At 36.8% G+C, this 23,833-nt stretch overlaps 1 protein-coding gene across 7 annotated transcripts in view; it reads left to right on the top strand.

Moving 5' to 3' along the window:
• KMT2C (lysine methyltransferase 2C) overlaps nt 1-23,833 on the top strand; it is a 151,815-nt gene that overhangs the window by 66,072 nt on the left and 61,910 nt on the right. For all 7 annotated transcript variants that reach the window (XM_063303356.1, XM_063303354.1, XM_063303355.1 and 4 more), the window contains exons 7-18: nt 6,617-6,779; nt 7,905-8,076; nt 9,507-9,621; nt 10,100-10,272; nt 10,782-10,942; nt 11,337-11,471; nt 13,125-13,840; nt 17,428-17,547; nt 18,713-18,829; nt 20,129-20,230; nt 21,423-21,527; nt 23,187-23,368. In XM_063303356.1, coding sequence (XP_063159426.1) covers nt 6,617-6,779; nt 7,905-8,076; nt 9,507-9,621; nt 10,100-10,272; nt 10,782-10,942; nt 11,337-11,471; nt 13,125-13,840; nt 17,428-17,547; nt 18,713-18,829; nt 20,129-20,230; nt 21,423-21,527; nt 23,187-23,368 — 2,261 coding nt within the window. The remainder of the gene's footprint in view (nt 1-6,616; nt 6,780-7,904; nt 8,077-9,506; nt 9,622-10,099; nt 10,273-10,781; nt 10,943-11,336; nt 11,472-13,124; nt 13,841-17,427; nt 17,548-18,712; nt 18,830-20,128; nt 20,231-21,422; nt 21,528-23,186; nt 23,369-23,833) is intronic.

Raw genomic sequence — 23,833 nt, 5'->3', positions numbered from 1 at the left:
GCTATCTCCTCCATCATAGGTCCTAGCATTAAATTGCTGGCTACTCTTGGAGGTGTGTGGAATCTGATATTATATGTCTAAAATAATTAAGGAACATGGCCTTAGGAGGCAAACATTTGTGCTCTCCGTAGTCTTTGCCATGGAAATAACCAGGGGTACTTTAACTTGATTATTTTATCAAATACTTCTTACATTATATTAATTTCATCCAAGTGCTCGAAAGTTCTGTCCCTTTTAGTCTTTCAAAATTTAAGAGAGAATTGTTTAATAATGAATTACTAATTAATGCTTCACTTTGTTGCTTGTAAATTGGACTGAGTGTTACAGTAGCAAAGATTCCATTTGATACTCAGGATTTGCATACTATTTCCTTATATATTTCCTGTTGAGATCTATGTCTTCTTGAAAGTCTTTGCCCAGATGCCCCACCAAATTTAATTAGCTCCTGCTTATGGAATATCTTCTGCAAAGAAAATTTCCTGATATCAACATTTGTATCTTTTCAGTACCAGGAAAGCACCATTCTTCTCTGAGGCATTTAAATGTTCATAGTTTTAATTTTGAGAATTAAGACTTTTATCGTATAAGTATGGCAGGTGTTATACATTTTATATTCTGTTTTTGCTTTGTTACTGTATGTTTTATTCTTTTGGTTTTTAGGATCCAACTAGTAAACTGCTATTGGGAGGACTAAAAACATAATGCGTAAATCATTAAAAATATAAAAATTAAATGTCACATTATTTACATTGATTTACCTGTGATTAGTGTCTATGCCAAGGGTTAGCAACATGGAACCTGGATTTTTTAAAAAACGTGCAATTGATAAAATGGCCCAAATTCCATAAGAACATAAGAAGACCCTTGTTGGATATCCCGGTCCTCTGTCAATCTTCTAGTCTCCTTTTAAAATCATCTAAATTGGTGGCCATTGTTACATTTCCAGACACCAGGTTTCAGAGTTTATCTATCCATTAAGTAAAGAAATACTTCCTTTTCTTGATCACTGAAAATGGCACAACAGGGTTTTCTGTTTGATTTCCATTCCCCCCGCCCCACCCGTTTTACTTGTTTTGAATGTGGAGCTTCAGAGTGTTTTTTTTTTTGCTTTCCAGCTCAGCAGATGGATTTTCATGTAGAATCCATTCCCTAGTACTGCTTGCTTGCTGCAGCTGTTCTGGTTTGGACTTGATTTTGCCACAGTTATAACAGCATACTTTAGATTATTGATCTGTTCCATGGTACTAAATATCCAGAATTTGTCCACCAGTTTATTAATACAGACATATGGTCTAACTGTATTTCACTACGTTGAAAGAATTGTACTGCTTATCTTTTGTCCCAAAGCTCAATGAAAAATATGCATTCTGAACATTAAAACCTGAAATGCCATTAGATTGTATATTGTCATTTGATTATGCCCATATGTTTCTATTCTCCACTGTTCCATCCTTACATTCATTTTGGCAGCTATCCACATTATAAATTAGATGCCTGTTTAAAAACTTCTATTAGCTATGATCTCTCTCTCTTTCTCTCTCAGAATCTTCTGCTTTTTAAAATTACATAGTTATATAGTATAATATTATACAGTTTAATGGAGTTCACATAACAGAAAATGTTTGTAGGGCTTTTTTTAAATGTAAGAACCAGCTGTTCTGTGCACAAATTCATAATGTATTAAGTATACTTAGTATACTGAAAGTGTATTAGAGGAGCATTTATATGAAAGTACCTTAAAGGAATCTCGAAGTTTTTCATTAACCATTAGTTGAAATAGCATGGTATTGATAGCAGAAAGTGATAGGTAAGAACAAGTGTAATCTTACCCCAATTAATGGGCAAGAATTTTGGAAGAGAATAACTATTTAGTAGCTTTAATAACATAATTGAGGAGCATTCTATATAAACCATTTAAAAATTGATACCTGTGATTTCCACCATTGAACAATCTGTATTGTAAGAGAAACGACTATTAGCTTGGAATGCGAAATTAACTGAATGTGAAATTAAGAAACAGATGGTGAAACATTATTATAATTTGCTTTATTTTTCAGTTGAAGATACTGTATGTGGGTTATAAAAAGTCATTGCACTTTATAAACCAAGAAACAAATAGAATTTGCAGTTGTGCACATCAGTTTTGAAACAGTTAAAGGTTTACAAGAATCAATGTTTTATAATAAGTATATCAAAAATATATAACTTACTTACAACTTCTGCTAAATATTAGACTTAATGTTCTGTGGAATTTTGTAAAACCTTTTGCCAAATAAAGAGAGCTGCGTAAGAATAGTCTTACTAAGTATTCAAAGCTCAGAGAGCAAAATTTCTAGATTGTCAAATATAGGAAGCTAATAGAACTAAAAGATAGTGGAAACTAGTTATAGAGAAAGGAAACATATTTTTTCTTCGGTACCATTTTTAGATCTATAATTAAAGGAAAGTAAATGCTTGTGAAATAATGTACTGTGAAACAAGTAGAACATACTTGACTAATGCGGTCAAATTGAGCAACCCAGAAGCAACCAACAGATTATATTAATATAGCTTTTATTGAGTTAGAAATTAAGCTAATACTTTTTCATGAGCTATTAGCTTTGTACAAAATGAGTTCAATATAAACAACTTAGCAATAGAAGTTTCTATATGATACATCTGTAACATTTGGGAAGCCAAGTTGAAGGTTGAGGTACTCAGAGAACTGGTAGAAGCAGATAAATGAAGAATTCAGTAGAGAGGAAAGAAAGTTATCACAGAAGAATAAAGGGAATTTTCCCTAGATAGGCTGCTCTGTATATAGACTTTAAATCACTGTGTGTGGCTACAATGTCAGAAACACTTTTAGTAATTAAAACAAAATACTCAGTGCTGCTCTGCTCAATATGACTTTCCATTGTTGCGAATGAGTGTGTTTCATAGTGAAAGGAGTTCGTCATCCCATGCAACATCCTTCTTTGCAGCTAGATGGGAATGAAGGTTGTGGCTTGGGGGAGAAAGAGAGGGGTGTGTGCCTCTGCTTTTTATGCCACCCTCAACTTTATTTTTGTTTGGAGTGATCAGCAGTGATTGAAATTCCAGATCATGAGTAACTCAGAAAAATGGCAAAGTAGGCATGCAAGGAAAATACTAATCAAAACAATTTCAATCTCTTAATTTATGATATTTGTTGTGATTTTTTAAATTATACCATGACAGAATTTTATCTTCTTAATATTAGGCTTGCTCATCATTTGATGATAATGCACTGAAACTTGTATGCGTAAAAATTACGTGTTGAAATATTTATAAGACGAGCTCTAGTAGATCACGTCCAATAATAGAGTTTCAACAGTGGCTAATCAAATGCCTCCAAGAAACCTTAAGTAGCTCTTACTTTTATATATCTGCAATATCTGATTTGTCAAAGGTATTCTTCTTCTGGAATTTAAAGTTTTAACACAATCCTGAAAGTAATCACTTGGAACCATTGCATTCAATAGTTCTCAGTCACAAACTTATTATTGTGGCTATCTTGATAGTTGACTGGTATTTCAGAGTTGTTCTCAATGGATTTCCTATCCATTTTATAATTAGACTATATACATAAATGTGTGGTTCTCATCTTTGAGATGTGGAGCATTTCTTAAAATGATTTCTTAGGTATAAAGCACAAGTATATCTTTGCATGTAAAATTAGGCAGACAGTTAGGTCTTCAAACTGCCCCTCCCACAAAGTTTATGATTTTTGCAATTAATCTGAGCAACATAAAATAGGTCAGGGAGATATCATGTTGAACTGGAAAATAAGTTTCAGTTTTAGAGTTCTAAGTATTGGCCTCCTTTCTCATTGGTAATAATGAAGCTGATATCCAGGAAAGGTGATCATATTTATTCATTTAATTAATTTTTATCCCACCTTTATTATTTTTATAAATAACTCAAGGCGGTGAACATACCCAAGACTCCTTCCTCCTCCTATTTTCCCCACAACAACAACCCTGTGAAGTGGGTTGGGCTGAGAGAGGAACTGGCCCAAGGTCACCCAGCCGGCTTGCATGCCTAAGGCGAGACTAGAACTCACAATCTCCTGGTTTCTAGCCCAGCACCTTAACCACTAGACCAAACTGGCTCTATTTAAATTTAATATTTAAATTTCAAAAGGCTTGCCTGATTTAATTTGTGGACCTGATGGTGTGACATCAAATAGAAAAGAGGACTAAGAGAATAGGAGAAAGATAGAATGCTAGGCTAGGGCAAAATCTTTGGAATTTTTAGGAAAATGGTAAGATTCTTTAAAAAGCGAGAAAATTGGTCTGGTACGTAAAGTGTACAATGCTGGGTAGTTGGTCATAACTTTCTGCTAATTCAAGTACAAAAGAAATATTTCTTCAAGTTAAAGAGTATGTCAAATTTGAGAGTGTAGCAATAGAAATTTGTACTTATTTTCTTGATCATGCCTGTGAGTATCAGAGGTCATCTTTACCTTGAGTATTTAGTATTTTTATTAGATACGCATTTATAACTAAGTGTAGAACAAGACACACACACACACCCAAGAACCATCCTGTGATGCAGGTTGGGGCGGGAGAGTGAGTATCTGGCTCAGAGTCACCCAGCGAGCGGCTGTAGCTGAGGGGTGAACCTGAATCTGAGCCGCCCCATTCCTTGCCCCAAACCTTAGCCGCTACACTTACCTGTTCTTGAGCCAAGAGAGAGGAACTGGCCCAGAGTCCCCCAGGGAACTTCCATGGCTGGGCTAAAGGAGAGGAACTGGCCCAAAGTCAGCCAGTGAGCTTCTGTACCTGAGAGGTGGAACTGAACCTGCATCTCCCCACTTCTTATCCATCCTAGTTCATGCTAGTTCTCATGTCATTACCTAGTGTCAAACCTTATAACTGTTATAGTTTGCTTTGAAATACTAATGTATTCTATTGTTTACATCAGTGTTTTTCAACCTTGGCAATTTTGAGATGGCTGGACTTCGACTCCCAGAATTTCCTGACCAGCATATTTTCAGTAACCATATCCAGTCTCTGGAAATCCTAATTAAGAAACATGCTCTTCATCTCTTCCATACTAGTTGTTGGCCATAGGACAGAGACCTTCCTTTTTAGGATGGTATTTTCTATCCAGGCATTTTGCAGCAAAATATTAGAAACAACAGTAACTACAGGTAGTCATCGCTTAACAATGGTAAATGGGGCCAGCAACTTTGTTGCTAAGGTGACACAGTTTACAAGTGCAGTGTCACATGCCCTGCCAACTTATGATGGCAGTTGCGGCAGTCCCAGTTGCCATTGTTAGGCAAATGCTGCACAGTTGCAGCGTCCCATGGTCACATGATTGCCATTTGCAACCTCCTGCTGGCTCCCCCATTGACACTGCTTGTGGAAGCTGGCAGTGAAGGTTACACATGGCAATCAAATGTCCATGGGATGCTGCAACATCTTAATTGCAAGCTGGTTGCCAGGCACCCAAATCGTGATCACGTGACTGTGGGGACACTGTGATGCAACTATGAGGACCTGTCATAAGTCCCCCTTGTTCAGCACTGTCGTAACTTTGAATGGTTGCTGAACGAGTGGTTGTTCAGCGAGGACTACCTATAAAGTTAGTTGGCAGGTTTGTGATGCTTTTTTATTATGTTATCCATTAAGAATGAGACTAACATTTCTTTCTAGACTCACATTAGTCATTGGTGAAATATTAACTTTGCCTTGTGCACCCCAAATACAAAGTTAGAAGTTTTCAAGCATATTTTACAGAGTTAATATTTTCTACTAGTTTAAACAGAGAACGTATTTTACTAATTACATTATTAATGGATATACTACAGTACAAATATTTTAAATTTATGAAATTCATAAAACATAACAGCGTATTACTGAATTTATGAATTCCATTGAAATTCCATCTCATCTTAGGGCATATATAAAAGTGTCAAAGTATGGTGGCCTTCACTTAAATTATAAAGTATAATGGAAAGTGTCAAATTATTCTCTCACCAAGGAATTTCACAGCACTGGTGAAACAACAAAGAAAATTCTGCTCTGGGCCTTTTTTTCCTTTTGCATGATTATCTGAATATATAAACAGAAAATCTAATCTGTGGTTATGTCTAAGGCAGTAAGAATTAATTTAGTTAATGAAGTGAGCTGCAAGTTAAATTAATGATAATAGGTTTTTGCAATGGCTTAATTGATGGATCAGCATTTGTTTTCTGGGTGGGGAAAAGTGTTTTGAAGCATCTCAAAATAGAAAGCATTTGAAGATACAGCAGGGATATTGAATGGGGTGAAAAATGTTCTATTTTATGTAGTGTACAGGTTGAACTAAATCCATTTTACTGAAATAATTACAATTTTAAAACATGGTATTTATTTGTTGATAGTTGTGCCCGTTGAGTGCACAATTCGTTATATGAACAAAACGTGCATTCTAGTTGCTATAAAAAGTAAAGCACTGAATTTGGAAATAGTATTTAGTTGGCTATAAATTTTAGAAAGACTTGTGATAAATCACTATATCTTCAGTGATTTAACCGAGGGAATTAATTTAGAGGAGAAAGAACAGGAAAATACTGTATTTCTGTGAACTCGAGCAGTATTAAGTGGTCCTATATTTTGTGTTTCAGCGATGTGCATACTGCAAGCACCTTGGAGCCACTATCAAATGCTGTGAAGAGAAATGCACCCACATATATCATTACCCATGTGCTGCTGGAGCAGGCACATTTCAGGATTTTAATAACTTTTCCCTTCTTTGCCCAGATCACATTGACCAGGCTCCACTAAGATGTAAGTAGGAGTAGTAAATAAGGTATATTCCAAAAATATGTAATTGTTGTTGTTTATTCGTTCAGTCGCTTCCGACTCTTCGTGACTTCATGGACCAGCCCACGCCAGAGCTTCCTGTCGGTCGTCAACACCCCCAGCTCCCCCAGGGACGAGTCCGTCACCTCTAGAATATCATCCATCCATCTTGCCCTTGGTCGGCCCCTCTTCCTTTTGCCCTCCACTCTCCCCAGCATCAGCATCTTCTCCAGGGTGTCCTGTCTTCTCATTATGTGGCCAAAGTATTTCAGTTTTGCCTTTAATATCATTCCCTCAAGTGAGCAGTCTGGCTTTATTTCCTGGAGGATGGACTGGTTGGATCTTCTTGCAGTTCAAGGCACTCTCAGAATTTTAAAAATATGTAATAGAACCTCCTAATCAAATATTTGTTTAGGTATTGGAAATCTCTCTGGATTTGTGTGGGTATTATTTGTCTAGATTGGTTTGGCTCCCTGGCTGTTGTTTTATATTATGTTATTGTATTGTTTTTAAATGTTGTAATCTATTGTGAGAGAGCCATCTATATAAATTGAAGAGATAAATAAAAACAAAAATAAAAGGAATTGGGGAAGATAGATCTGCCCGGTTTTACTCAGCTTATAGTCTTTCGTAAGTGCTGTGTTGGGGTGAAGGATTATAGGCAGGGAGATGGCACAAAATTAGTTTCCCCTCTTTCCTGTTCAAAAACAGTTCAAATTAATTGAGAAATGACAGGAGGAAATCAGATTGCCTTATTATCCGCTAATTTATGATCACTTTGTCCTGCTCTCTCATCTTATGGCATCTTTCTTGAAATATAAATGGCTATTCCTGCTATGCTGTTTTTTTAAGTAATGGCAATGATTTTACTAACACCTGTTTTAATTTTAAAGAATGTGATCTGTGTATGGTAGCACAGACTCATATGAACATTAAATGTTTTATTTTCTGTGTACGTTCTTTTGTAATGTTGCCTGCATAATCCTTAGGTAACACTTGGATAATTTTTTTAAAAAAATTTAAAGGTATATCGACCTACTCAATTTTTTTAAAGTCAATTAAAGGTTGTTTCCGTATAAAATAATGCAGAATTCATCTATTAATTTGTAGCAAAGGAAGAAGCTAACTGTGCAGTGTGTGACAGCCCCGGTGACCTATTAGATCAACTTTTTTGTACAACCTGTGGCCAGCATTACCATGGGATGTGCCTGGATATACAAGTGACACCTATCAAACGGGCAGGCTGGCAGTGCCCTGATTGCAAAGTGTGCCAGAACTGCAAGTAAGCAAAACTAGACTATAAAGTGCTAATAGATTGGTACCCCATTTTAAATTATGTACAGGTAGTCCTCACTTAGCGACCACACCTGGGACTGGCAACTCCTCTGCTAAGCACCCCAATCACTAAGCAGTATATCACATGACCATGACAGACTTACGGTCCTAACAGTCAGGAACCACGCCGAGACGAGGAGTAGGTCTCTAGTGTTTATTACTGCTACATAAGACAGAAAATCCTAACAAACTGAAGAAGTGTGGGAAAAACCCAGACAGATAAACCCCAAAGGTTAAGGCGGGTCTGATCTGTGTCTCTTTGAATGTCTGCTTAATTCCTCAGTACTACGCATGCGTTTTCCCCCCTGGATAGAGGCCCCCTCCTGCTCACCATCAGTGCTCATGACACTTACAACCTCAATTCTGTTTCAGCCATTAAGTGAATCACCATGGTTGTTAAGCGAAACATCTCATGACCATGACTTGGGATTTTACTTCTGTCCACAATAGACTGTGTATTCTGTTTCTTTTACATACAGACCACATTGCAACAAAAGTCCTAGCGTAGTTTTAGATAAAATGCTGAACCTGATGTAAAACAAAATGCATCCCCGACTTTTTTACACTTCCACTTCTGCCTTTGCTCCTCACAGTGTCCACATCAGTTTCACGATCAGTGCAAATGCTGTGTGCTCCACAATTTCTTTAGCCACTGTTGATTTTGCTGTTACTTTTTAAATCCTGTTTCATATCAGTAGATTCTGAGGACACTTAATAACAATATGACACTGCTGTATTTATTCCTTAATATTTGTGAGGCTATATACTGTACACATGCATCATGAATATAATACGCTTTATTATTGCGGTGCACTAGTTCTTATATATAAACATGAAATGATATATCCGCTAGAGCAGCGGTTCCCAACCTTTCTGGCACCAAGGACCGGTTTCATGGAAGACAATTTTTCCATGAACTGGGTGGTGGTGATGGTTTTGGGATGATTCAAGCGCTTCCTCTTTTTCCTAACTTTTTATTCTTTTTTCTTCGCACCGTTTGGAGATAGCAGCCAATGGGCTTGCTTTCTCTGACAGGAGGCGGAGCTCAGGCATTAATGCAAGTGATGGGGAGCAGCTGTAAACACTCAGGCTGTAAATTCGCTCGCTCGCCCACCGCTCACCTCCTGCTGTGCAGCCCAGTTCCTAACAGGCCACGAACTGGTACCGGTCCACGGACTGGGGGTTGGGGACTTTTCTCTTAGAGAAAAGAGTTGAGACTGTGGTACTGGTCATAGACATCGTGGTTTAGCTGAGGTTTTAGCATTTCATTATCCTACTTGCCTGCTGTTGCTGCTTATATTCATCTTTCTTGCTTCAAAGTGAAAAGTATTTTATCTTTTGATCCAATATAACTTAAACTATGGATCTTTTCCTTAGGCATTCTGGAGAAGACAACAAAATGCTTGTATGTGATACATGTGACAAAGGGTATCATACTTTTTGTTTACAACCAGTTATGGATTCTGTACCAACAAATGGGTGGAAATGCAAAGTGAGTTTAAATTCAGTTTCCTAAATTTAGACCGTAATGTGGAATTGAAGTGCATGTTGAGTTTTAAGGATAACATTCAAGAAAGCTTAAGAGTGGTGTTCTTCCACAGGGCCTAGCTCCTGCTACTTAGATTTGGAATGGGATTTTATTTATATTTTTAATTGATTATTTGTTGTTACCATTATTGTACTGTATTGTAAACTGCCAAGCATCTTTTGAACAGATGACATATAAATAATTGTATAAATAAATAAACTTTATCTAACAGAAGATATAAATTGCTGTGCAGGGGGCAATATAAAAGCATTTTATATAGGCTGCACTGTTAGTTGAGTCAAGGTTTCTGAGTTTTGACTTCTAATTAATTAATTTTAATAACTTTTAGATTCAATGATGTAAATATGCTGGTCAATTACTGGTTTTGATACCATAAAATAGTATGGCTAAAAGAAAAAAGCTTATTTTCTTTGACTTCCAGAACTGCAGGGTATGTGCAGAATGTGGCACACGGACCAGTAGCCAGTGGCATCACAACTGTCTTATGTGTGACAGTTGTTATCGTCAGCAAGAGAGCCTACCTTGCCCTTTCTGTGAAAAATCCTCCCATCCAAACTTGCAAAAAGACAGGCTGCACTGTCACATGTGCAAAAGGTGAGAAGCGCAGTTTTTGTTCTGCCTTGACTTAGTCCTCTGCTTGTCGTTAATGGTTTCCAAATCATTTCCAGGGGAATATATATTTTAGTTTTCTTTGGTGCTTACCTGTTGCATCCAATATTGATCTCCCTGAAAATTTCCCTTAATTTCTTGCAGTGTAACAAGAACTGCTGCTAACTGGCCATGATGCTCAGTGCTCAAGCTCTCACTAACTTCTGTAGAATTTTATCCTAGAAAAGTTTGATTGAGAAGCATGGTTGGCTTGTTACCGTTTATAATGGAATTTATTTCTTGTTAAGAAATTATGTGTAAGTGGACACAATGCTCTTTTTCTCCATTAGCAAGCTTGGCATATTGTATTGGTCATCCAAATAAACAATAAATGTGTAAAGGCTTAATTTGAAATGGTCCAAAATGTTGAAAGGGCCTTTTTCCTCAGTGAAACAATACATCAGTGGAAGAGTTTAGCAATTCAATCTGACTTTTAAACCTATTATCCCCTGCAGGTGGATACACATAGGATGTGACAAACCTCCTGACAATGAACTGGATATTCAATTAAAAGAATATGTCTGCAGTCTTTGCAAACATTCAGATGTAGAACAAGAACATACACAAATATGTGATGTGATGGATCCTGACCAACTTCTTCCTGAAGTTGTCACAGGTAAGAGCCAACCTCTTCTTTTATCTCTTTATGCCTTTTGTTGATTCTTCATCTGATATCTATAGACCTCTTCCTATTCAAGATTATTGCTGCAGTAAAGCACAGTGATTTTTTAAAGTCTATGCTGCTGGAATTCCTCAATAAAAGTTTCCAGAAAGACCTCCAGATTTAGCATGGATGCCTCTTGTACTTCATTTTCCTTCCCCCCATTTAACTCAAACCTAATTAGGGACCATTGCCAGCTTTTTAAAAAGGTAAAGACCTCATCAGGAACACAGTTCAAAGCAGAATGGTATTTGTTATCAAAAGTTCTCCTCATAGTTTGAAAAAAATTAAATGTTCAAGCCTGATAATGTCTTCTTCGCTTTTGTTTAAATCTATGCAAATGAAATAGAAATAGAAGACGGTCGAGAAAATACGGCAAACAAGAAGCAGTTAGTATCTGAGGGTAGCCTTGATCAAGAACCGGTGGTTGAATCTTCTACGGATAGTAAGAGCACCCTTTCTTTGGCAGCACAAGAGTGCATAGGTATGTATATAAAATGCGATCAGAACTCTGAAATATTTAGAAAATACAACATTTGTGCAGCACATTCTCTTTTTATAATAATAAGAGGATTAGAAGTTCCTAAAGGTTATAGAGGATATTATTCCATGAAAACAGTATTGTATTTGTTTATTATTATTATTATTTATTTATTATACATATATTGATATATGTATCAATACGTAATCTGAAGTCTTCTGATAAAATACATAATACAACAACTCTTTATTACAGCCAAAGGGAGAGATAAAAGGTATAATTGAAAGACGTACGTGATAGAAAAATAGACAGTTGGTCAGTGGGGTTAATAACTTATTTTTGGTCTATTCTTCTCCAGGTTTAAATTTTTCTGTTTGTTGTATTCTCTGTATGAGACTTAATATTTAGGGAGCAGGATGATTTTTTGAACTATTCATTTCTTTACTGATCAAATAATTTCAAAGTATCTTACATTATAATACTATTGACTTTTTATAATGATATGCAGTATAAAAGTGAATGAATGGCATTGCATAATTTTGTAAAATAAATACATTATTCATTGTTAGAATTATGGCAGGATTAAAAAAAGGGAGAATACCTTTATAAGACAGTGAAAATTCAACAGGACTTTTAAGAAACACTCTGTTTCTTAAATTATGCCAAAGAGTGGTTCATGAAATATAAGTCTGAAATGTCACAATTCAGTTAAAACCATCCCAATAACTGAATAGGAGGATCTTACCCAAATCTGTTTCTGAGCAAGATAGATTAATAAATAAATTGATACTAAAATAAAATACTTTAAGTATGGGTTTCAGCCTACAAGTTCAGTAAGATTACTAGCATGTCAGTTAATTGTTCTTCCTGATATATGCTTTATATTGTAAATTATGATAACTTAAAATCACATCAGACAAGTATGATAATTCAGACCAAAGGTACTTGCCTATCTGTCTAATTATGCATGAAATCTTCTAGAAAAGGATAATTACTGGGAATTTCTAGTTTGCTAAATTGATACTAGAGATTTTTGGAAATTTTTGCTTTTGATTAAATCTTGATTTGTTAAATAAACTCAGAACTAATTTTAAATATGACGAATTTAAAGTAGCCAACTTCATTAATTATACTTTGAACTAAAGCTTGGGTTCTGAGTGCATATTTATGCTAAAGGAAGATTGTGAGCACACAATTAAAAACCAGCTAAGGTGTGGACATGACATAAATCTATACAATTATTTTACGTCAATAGAAAGTATTCTCCCTTTCATAGTGGTAGAACTTTGGGGTACTTAATTGAATGGACATTTATTTGGTACCTAAAGATAAAAGGTATTTCTTATAGGGTATATAGTTTGTGGATTTTTTTGTTACAAGGTGTGATAAACTAATTTCTGATTAGGTTAGATAAATATGTGAAGGGATAGGTTTACCAATAATTAGCAGTAGAATGCTAATTGCAGCCATTTTTCATGAAGTGTCACAGAACTAAAATTCAGAATTCAAAAACAGTCAGTGTGGACCCTTAGCTGCTTGCACTTTCAAACTTTCAAGGAAAAAAACTAAAAATGAAAACTGTGTTTTGGAAGAATGATGCTTTCCACAGCAGTGCTATAGTATGAAACTTAAATACATTGTCTCCACTTGTTTCAGGCCTCTCCTTAGATGAAAAGAATTGTGAACTGGAAACACAGGTTTCCAACCATTTTGGTACAGAAGAAGGGGAGACATCTGTTAAAAACACTCCTGCATCTGATAGCAATCACATTGATAAAAAGAGGGAAACTTCAGAAATTATTCCAGAAATAGCACAGCAAGTATCAGACAAACAAACTGAAGAAACAAAACCATCACAGGCAAGCCCTGAGTTGGTGGAAATGCCCTCAGAGGAATCTCAGCTTCTCCCTACGAAACTGGAGGATACAGCCAAGGTGCCTGAAACTTTCATTTTAGTCAGTAAAGAATCAATCTCCAGTCCTAAGGAAGAACAGTCTGAAGCAGTCGTCGTTCTAGAAGGTACAAGTGGAAGAGATGCTCTTGGAAATGGTGAACCGTCATCTCTTCCTGCAAGTGAAAGTTGTGCGACTGACAGTTCACCGTTGGCAGATAAATCTTCAGAATCACCACCTGAGATAGTTTCTTCATTTCCATCATCTGTTGAAATACACAAATCTGCTAGCGTGTCTTCCTTGCCAGCAGCCTCACTAGAGCTGGGTTCATCCCCTGAGATGTTGCGATGTCAGATGTCATCGCTAGAATCTTCTGCAGGTCTTCCAACCACCTATGTATCACTCACTCCAAAAATTGGAATGGGAAAACCTGCTATCACTAAAAGAAAGTTTTCTCCTGGGAGACCAAGGTCAAGACAGGTAAGCACGTTTGTTAAAACTTATTGCAACGTATTAAGAATCATTGTTTTGGCTATGATATAATTGGAGATACGTTCTCCCTTCCCTCTGAAACCGAGATTGTGGCATTTGAGTATGTTACTTTAGCAATAATTACCAAGCAGTAAATGTTTATAGCATTGAAATGGAAAAATGCTCTAAGCTAATAGCATTTTGAAAAAGTCTAAAGATAGACCAAAATGAAAAACTGCTTTTAATTCAGATCTGAAAACACAATAGTATGAATCACATCTTCATTTTTTTTTTTTTGCTACTGTTTTCTCTTAGAATATTAGGAATAATTATTATTTACTGGTTTTGCCCAAAGCTTTCTATTTTGGATTTTGTGTGTTTGTTTTTTCCAACAGAAAGCATATTTTTCAGTATTAATTTTTTGTTTTAGACTGTTACAGTATATAGAGCAAGCCTTCATTTCGTGTAGGTAGTAGAGAGCAATGATTGCAAGGGTTTGTAATACAGCTTATTTAACCCACCTCTTTAAACCCAGCACCTTGCTTGCAAAGATAATTTACTTCACTAGGAATTTGGTGAATTTATCCATAGTTTTACATACTAATCAACTTTACTTCATTACTTTTATAATCTGCCAACAGCAAGAGTGCTCCAGGCATTAGACTAAACTAAATTTTCCTGAGTAAAAATATACTATAACATGCATGCCTCAACTATAATTTGTCTCTTAAACAAAATTATCTGGTTTTTTTTTCCTTATTTCTAATTTACAAAGAAGTACCTGTTACCGTCCCATTATTCTTAACTCTAAGATGAGTGTATTGCAATGTTTAGGAATTCTAGATTGTACAGTTAAAACACTTGTTTACTGCTAGTCATATCCATGCCAGGCCAGATACTATCCTAACATAGAAACGTGTCTTAATTGTCTATCAGTCAAGATTATGGTACTAAATAAAGCTTAGAATATTTACAATATAAAGTCTGATTTCTTCCATTTTTGGAGGTATTTCATCAGAAGATGGAAGCTCATTCAAAATAATATTCTAAAAAGAGATCATGATATAATCAAAAACATTAAATGTTGTCTTATGCTTTTGAATGCATGGTTCTAAAAAGAATGCTCTTTGTCAAAAATCTTAAAGACTGGGTGGAGTCAGTTTCCTAATGAGGTTTACCACTTAGGCCTGAATAATAGTGCTGGCTATGTATGATGTATTAACTGTATTAACCTTAACTACTGAGGATAGTAAGACTTAGGGCTGGATCAGACAACATTAACCATTATAAGAATGAATTTTAGTAAGCTGCTGTTCTTAGTATCCCATCAAAAACTCTAATACCGTTTTTTTTCCCCTGCCTTTGAGAATCTCTGAAGATAATTGACCTGGTCAGATTGGACACCAGGTCATGGTATGGTGCTATGAGAATACATTTTGCAGTCCTATACCAGATGTATCCCTTATGACCTGGATTTGGGCAAATCATACGTTTTTATTGTGTCTGAATTGCAGTCAATTGGTTTATAAAAATCACAGGTTAACATTATATCTGAACTGGTCATAAAGACCCCAAGTCAGGCTTGAATCATGGAAGCTATGTAGGCATGTCCATGCAGTTTTCTTGGCAACTATACAGAAATGGTTTGCCATTGCTTTTTTTCCCCTTCAATTCTGAGTCAAGCTTACATGCCTAAGAATAGAATATGGTAATTTATTTATTATAGTCATCACCTCGATTGACCAGACTGTTGCCGGACACAATCCTGCTGGTCACAACTTGCTTTCCGTTTGTCTCGATTCCTGGCTTTTCTTCTCCAGGTTCGGCCAAAGTTCTTGGCTATTGGATCTTCCCATCTCTTTGGAGGTCAGCCAGTGGGTCTTTTTACTTCTCTTGGATACCATTTGGCAACTGCTGTTGTCCAATGGCCATCTGACATGCGTGTGATGTGTCCTGCCCAGCATAGCTTCCATTTTTGATATTTGACGACAACATCATTTATTCCACTTCGTGTTCTAATCTGGCTGCTTGGGATGTGGTCTTGGAGAGAAACTTTCAGCATCGATCTTTCCATAGCCCTTACTGCTCTTGAAAGCTCTTCCTCTTCTGCCTTTGTTAGCGACCATGTTTCGCTTCCATATAGCACCACCAATAAGAGTTGAATTAAAAAGATTAACATGCAGTTTTCTGTCAATCATATCATTTTGTAAGACTTCTCTAATGGAGTTGTATCTAGCCCATCCAGCTTTTTTCCTTCTGACCAGTTCTTCTCTTTGATCGTTGTTCATTTTGATTAGCCATCCCAGGTAGACATTGTGGTCGACCTCTTCAGTGAGTTCGTTCTGAAGCCTCATGTGAAATTTTGGAAGGTTCCCTGCCTGCATATATTTTGTTTTAGTGCGATTTCATCTTTAGACCCACCTTTCTGCTTTTGGCATCAAGTTGTCGAAGCATTTTTTGCAGCTTTAGAGCATCTTTTGCAATCAGTACAACATCGTCTGCAAATCTGAGATGGTTTATCTTCATTTATATCAATTCCGTCTTTCCAGTTCATTTTGCGCATGATATTTTCCAAGCAAGCGTTGAAAAGTTTAGATGAGATCTCACTCACTTGTGAGATACTCACAAATGGACCAATAAACAATGTTACAATAAATGGAGAAGAAATTGAAGTTGTCAACAATTTCAGTCTACTCGGATCAACCATCAGTGCCAAGGGAAGTAGTAATCAAGAAATCAAATGACGTATCACGCTGGGAAAATCGGCTGTCAAAGGCCTATCTAAAGTTTTCAGAAGTAAAGATGTCAGTTTAAAAAAAAAGGTGCGTCTGACTCATGCCATGGTCTTCTCAATTGCCACGTATGCCTGTGAAAGTTGGACATTAAAGAAGGAAGATAAAAGAAGAATTGGTGCATTCAAATTGTGGTGTTGGCGAAGATTATTGAAAATAGCATGGACTGCCAGAAGAACAAACAAACCAGTTTTAGAAGAAATACAACCAGCATTTTCCCCAGAGGCAAAGATAACTAGGCTTAGACTCTCATACTTTGGGCACATAGTCACTTGAAAAGGACATCACGTTTGGTCAAGTTAAGAGCCAGCGGAAAAGAGGAAGGCCTTCAATGTGATGGATTGATACAGTCACAGCAACAATGGATGCAGACATTGGAACAGCCAGGCACATGGCGCAAGACTGAACAGCATTTCATTCTGTTATACATAGGGTCGCCATGAGTTGTAAATGACTCGATGGCAACTAACAATAACAACACTTAATATTTCTGGTTAATAATTTTGTTTTAAGTGACATGCCTGATCTACTCTCTCCAACTTGCAGACTGATTTTAAGTGTATTAAAGATCTTAATAACAATAGGCACAAAATCTCCAAACTGATGGATCTTAATTATTACTGTAAAAATCTAATTTATAGCTAAACTTCAATTGCATCTTTTATTGTCCAATAACTGTGTTTATTTCCTATCGATGTTTTATATTTTCTCTTCAACCAGATATTTATCTACAGTGCATCATGATGTTCATCAGTTATAGATGTGAATGTTTTATATGTTTATTTTCTCATCTTACATATCTAGGGTGCTTGGAATAGCCATAATACAGTGAGCCCACCTTCCTGGTCCCCAGACATTTTAGAAGGTCGAGAAACTTTTAAATCTAGACAGCTACCTGGCAGTGCCATTTGGAGCATCAAAGTGGTAATTAATCTGTATTTATACTTATGTGATCTTTTGCTGTCTGTTACTGTCTGTTCTAAAATATAATAACAATACTTTTTCAGGTGCAACTGAACTATTTTTTTAAACATCTTGATTTTTAAAAAAATAACTAACTACATTCTATTCTACCCTATCCTATCCTGTAGGATGGAATAGCAGGGCCAAAACAGGCAAAACACCACATTGGGTCAGGTTCTGGATCAGGGAAATGTGGCACTTAATCCTCACACTGGGGCATATAGGACAGCCTCATGACAGCAGAAGCCAGAGATGTTGGATGTTGTACTGGAACAAACTGCAATTGATCCTGCCCCAGAAATTCTCATCCTTACCGGGTTTAAACTATTTACTCCAGTACAAAAGAATCCATGGTTTTAATATATAACCAAGATCTTCCTGCAAGTCCCAGACTAAACTATTGAAACACTGAGGATAAAGCAGGAAGGGGCCAGATATGCCCAGCATTTGTTCAGTCTTACTAAAATATGATTTATTAAACCAGTATAATTACTTCTAGCTTAATAATATCTAATTACTTCTACTTCTAAGTACACATTTTCATGTTTGAATTGCACTACTGTATATAAAGTACTTAATATATAGTAAACTGTATCTGTATAAAAAATATTACCCTAGTTGTCAATTTGCAAGGACTGATTCAACTGATATATACAGATTATATGAACAAGTTATATTGTGTAAAATATTCATTCTCAAACTGTTCATGTGAAAATATTCAGTGTTGTGGATATTGTTACGAATGTTCTTCTGTATGTGCTTTCTGCTAATAGAAATGAATTATTTACCTTTTTTTGTATTGTAACATTGCATATTATTTAATTACGGACAGGAGAGACAGTGATGGGTATGGGTAGGATTTTGATTAAATTGTTGAGGGAGAGCCATAATTAGGTTCTGGAAGAAAGAAGGGCATTGTCATAATAAACAAGGGCACTTAAAAAAGGATGCAACATTCAGTGTGCTCTGTAAGGAAAGTTTTGCTTATTTCGGCAATGTCTTCTATACAAATGATCAATTTAAAAAATGCATTCGGGATCCATGTATTTAAGGAACACGTAGTAATAAATAACTCTACATGGGCTGTTGTGATTCTGTTTAACTTTCTGTATTTAACTTTAAATAGGGTCGCGGGTCAGGATTTCCTGGGAAGCGGAGACCGCGAGGTGCAGGTCTTTCTGGAAGAGGTGGACGAGGGAGATCAAAATTGAAGAATGGAATCGGATCAATTCTTGCTCCAGGGGTAAGAATCCATGATGCAGCTTCTTAAGTTAATTAGTCCAAACAAATAGTGCCAAAAGTCATTGCTGAGAATTAATTTAAGATGCTGTCAAACTAGTCTAGACCAGGGCTCTTAACTTGCAGTGGCTTCCTAGGAGTTCAGTCCCAGCAGTTTTACAACCATTAGGTCCTAGTCAACAAGCTGATTACTGTAATCATTGAAAACAATCCTTTCATTTTGCTATTTATGATTCTTTCATGTATAAACTTATATAATCCTGCCAATAACAGAAATGTACTAGCCCACAAGTAATTCCTGCCTACGTGTGAAGAGGCTAAAATGAAGATAGATGTTGTGTTTACGAGCAGGCTGCCATCTTTCAAAGATATGCATTGTGCAACCAATGAAGAATATAGATGGGTCAGATTTTTTGTGTGTGTCTTCAAGTCAGTATTGACTCCTGGGAGCTGCCTGGACTAGTCCCTGCAGTTTTCTTGGCAAGGTTTTTCGGAGAGGGAGAGTGACTGAGGGAAGGTGGCTGGCCCAAGGTTACCCAGCTGTCTTCATGTATAAGGCAGGACTAGAACTCACAGTCTCCCGGTTTCTATTATGATGCCTTAACCCCTACACCAGACTGGCTCTCAAGTGGTCAAATTATATATTTCTGAAAGACATTTCTAAAATTTCTAATTATATCGATTAATATTTAATATTGGCATTCATATTATTCTGGAGAAATATTTAACCCATAAATGTACAACCCCATTTCCCCCCCACTAATACACATTTGCAATAAAAGCCCCTTGAAAGTACAGAATTTCAAGAAATTTTTGTTTAGAAAATAAATTGTATTGCAGTGCATATCAGCAACATGGTAACAAATATATAATTTAAATACCAAAAAATCATTTTAAAAAATGAGCACATCATTCTCCAGCATAAGCACCCATTAATCTATGAATTCCTTTTTATTCTTATTGTATTTGTTTATATTTTAGAGAGCTTTTATTTTTAGGTGTTACAGTGAAACACTAAGCCTATTGACTTACAAGTTGAAATCCTCATTCAACCCTAAATGTAATCTAGGATCTGTCATTAACCTCCAGTGTAACTATCTCACATATGTAACTGAAATTAAAATTGGGGAAGGACTGCGTAAGGTGCCTTGAGCTCTTGGGAGAAAGGCAGATGCAACAGTTTGAATGTGTATGACTGATTCCTATAAATCTGAAATTATTTATATTCTATTGTGTAACAGAGTTAAAAACTGGTACTAAATCATTAAAGTATCTCATTTAATTCTTTTGTTCTGTTTTGCAGGTCACAGATATGGATAGCTCATCCAACAAAGATGAAGAAGAAAACTCCATGCATAATACAGTTGTCCTGTTCTCTAGCAGTGACAAGTTTACTTTACATCAGGTTGCGATATTCAGTTGTTCTTTGTTATTTTCTGTGGAAATCGTTATTTTTTTAAGTGACTTTCTTGGAGAGTATGCAAACCGAGATCTCTCCTCAGCCACCCACCCCTACCCCAAGTCCCTAGTGGAGGCAATACTTTATAAAATTCTAGGCACCTGTTAAACTGAGAGTGGAGGCAGTCATTTCGAGGGCTTCATGCTTCACAGTCCACCCAAGGGAGGAGGGTGTTGGTAAGCCTTCTGTGTTTTAGGAGGATCAACGTTAGGCGCGTGTTCTCATAAGCAGCTGCCTCATTTCTTCTGAAATCCTTACCAGCTGCGTACCTGTCTGCCCTGCAAAGGGGCAAAAGCAATCTTTGTGTTGCCTCCTTTATCATGGGGACAAATGGCTAATTTCACCACACGCCCCACAAAGCGAAGAACAGCAGCTTTGGCCCCTGCAGCCGATGCCGCACATACCTAGTTGCCCTGAGTGTCGGTTGCAGCGAAGAGGGAGCAGGAAATAGTTGTGGAAAATATAATAGTTAGGAAATCTCTGTTTTGGATAAATTTCCATGAACAGCTCTTTCAGTGATGCATTTCCCCATGACAATGTCGTCAAGTCTTTGGTTCTGTTCAGCAGATTTCAGAGAGATTTTTCTTGTTTATGTCTTGTCACAGATACTCTAGAGCAGTGTTTCTCAACCTTGGCAACTTTAAGTTGTGCAGAGGTCAACTCCCAGAATTCTGGGAGTTGACGTCCATACTTTCTAAAGTTGCCAAGGTTGAGAAACACTGCTCCAGAACCAAAAAAAAAAAAGGCTTTCTTGATTGAAACATCTCATTCCATAATTCTGATTTCCCTTTTCAGTAGATTGGCAAAATGCCTTTCTATTTAAACAATTGTTCTTTTGTACATTAAGCAAGAAATTAATTTTATTGAAAAGGTTTTTGCTGTCTTAACAGCGGTTTTCTTCTCAACTGTTTTAAGTCTAAAATCAACTTCCTTCACAAAAATGTGAAAATTTTACAAGCACTGTCGAATATGTAATAATATATATATATAGATTATGCTATACATCTGAATTTCTAGGAGGACATAAGCACTGCAAATGGATAGAGGATGGTATATTGCCATCAGATGTGCTTGGGGGTGGCAGGGTTGGTATGCCCAATGCTGTCTTTTACTTGAAGATCTCTCTTGGATACTCTAGGACATGTGTGTGGTTTGTGGGAGTTTTGGCCAAGGTGCAGAAGGCCGACTACTTGCCTGCTCTCAGTGTGGTCAATGCTACCATCCGTACTGCGTAGGTATTAAGGTGAGTGTTTTGAAATACATAGGCTTGTAGACATGTTTGTTTTTAAAGCCCTGTGTAGCTTGGGGCTAGGTTACTGGAGAGAGAACACTCCCTTTATATGATCCTACCCCACCTGATGATCCCATTGAAGTCATTTACAGTGACTTGGAACTGAGCCTTTTTCATAGCTTCCCCAGGTCTCCAGAATGCACAGCTTGCTGAACTGAGAAATGCTTTCTTTGATAGAGAGAGAGAGATTCCCGCCTTTATTATTTTTATAAATAACTCAAGGCAGCGAACATACTCAATACTCCTCCCTCCTCCTCTTTTCCCCACAACAACATCCCTGTGAAGTGAGTTGGGCTGAGAGAGAGGGACTGGCCCAAGGTCACCCAGCTGGCTTTCATGCCTGAGGCGGGACTAGAACTCTCCTACCACGCCTGATTGGCTCTTGGGCTGAGAGAGGGGGACTGGCCCAAGGTCACCCAGCCGGCTTTGATGCCTAAGGCGGGACTAGAACTCTCATACCACACCTGATTGGCTCTTGGGCTGAGAGAGTGGGACTGGCCCAAGGTCACCCAGCCGGCTTTCGTGCCTAAGGCAGGACTAGATCTCTCAGTCTCCTGGTTTCTAGCCCGTTGCCTTAACCACTAGACCAAACTTTGTAAATGTGATCAGAATTTGTTTGCAACTTGCAAAATGCTTTAATAAACGACTTTCTGTAGATGCTGTAAAAATGATTCTGCAGCTGTAAATCATAATAATTACCTTGATATAATGTTATATCTTAAATATAGTATACATAACTGTCCTTTACTGGATTAACAGCAATGGGTGTATTTGTTTTAGTGTTTTAATGAATGAGACTAAATCTGGATTGTTAAAAGTTGACTTATGCAGAGATAATAAATTATTTGCTAACTGTTTCAGCTATAAGCTGTTTTTTCAAGCATAGTTATTTTCAGAGTAAAAATTTTCCATATGCATTAATTTAAAATTTGCATATATCTCATGAAAAGAATCTGCATTTTTAGAAGAACACAGTTTAGAAAACATCTTGTAAAGGAATGCTAGTAAAAGATGTTCTACTTGGTCTTGGAAATCAAAAGCCAAGTTAACTAACATGGGTGACTCAGCTTTTGTGCACAAAATTTTAAAAAATGATTTAAATACCTTTAACATTTCAGCAAATGGGATGAAGAATATTTTGAAGAAATTCTTCGTAACTTATTTCAAATAATTTGGCATAAGCATGAAAGTTTCCAACATTAAAAATGTCTTTTATTGTCAAATTAGGAAGTGATTAAGGCCCTTTAAAATCTTGTAATCAAGATAAAGCAAGGGATATGTTGCTGGATACAGACAATATTGTAAGCATGGAGACCTTTTCTCTCTAGACAGTCACAGTGAACATCCAACTACCTCAGGAAATTGACGTAATCTGAAAGGTGCTGATGGGTACTAGGATATCACCCTGAGAATGAGGCTAAGAATAAATGTGTATCTGGATTTCCCTTTCCACATTACATTTGAGCAAGTCTTAGGCTTTTTTTTTTTAATCTTCCAGTTTGGAAAAGTATTCATGACCTATTTAGCATTCCTGGAACTGACAGTTCATCAAACTCTAAAGTTTTATACAAGGTGTCTTGGAGCAATTGTGTGCTGTCTTCTGCTCTGCAGATTACAAAAGTGGTGCTGCACAAAGGTTGGAGATGTCTGGAGTGCACTGTGTGTGAAGCCTGTGGGAAAGCCACAGATCCAGGAAGGTTGCTTCTTTGCGATGACTGTGATATCAGCTATCACACTTACTGCCTAGATCCACCACTACAGACGGTTCCCAAAGGAGGTTGGAAGTGCAAATGGTGTGTGTTTCTCTGTTTATGGTGTTTACTATCAATATTTTATGGGTTCAAATCGAATCTTTATTACAGTCATAGAGCAGCATATTTATGGGGCTTGTTGCTGGACTAAAATTTAAGCATGCATTTCCGTGAACTATTGGGGACGCCTAACAACAGTGCATAAAAGGAAGATGATCCTTTAATTAAAGTTCAAATAATGTGAGTGGAAAAATCATGCATAACCTCCAGTAATTGAGAATTACTGCAGAGTAATTCTGGAGCCTAAGTTGAGAATTAATTTGGGAATGCTTTGGAATTTGGTGCTGAAGACTTAGAGGATGTATGCTGCCTTTTAACATATGTGTTCAGGCCATTGGATCGGGGCTGACTTAGAATATCCTGACAGCCATGAACATTTGCAGCCACAGAGTACATCATATTCTGGATTTAGTTTTGGCCAAGATGCAGAAGGCCGGCTACTTGCTT

Source organism: Candoia aspera, chromosome 4 (genome assembly GCF_035149785.1).
Source record: "Candoia aspera isolate rCanAsp1 chromosome 4, rCanAsp1.hap2, whole genome shotgun sequence".
Classification (NCBI taxonomy): domain Eukaryota; kingdom Metazoa; phylum Chordata; class Lepidosauria; order Squamata; family Boidae; genus Candoia; species Candoia aspera.
Note: the sequence above shows the minus strand (reverse complement) of the source record. Positions and strands in the feature narration are given on the sequence as shown.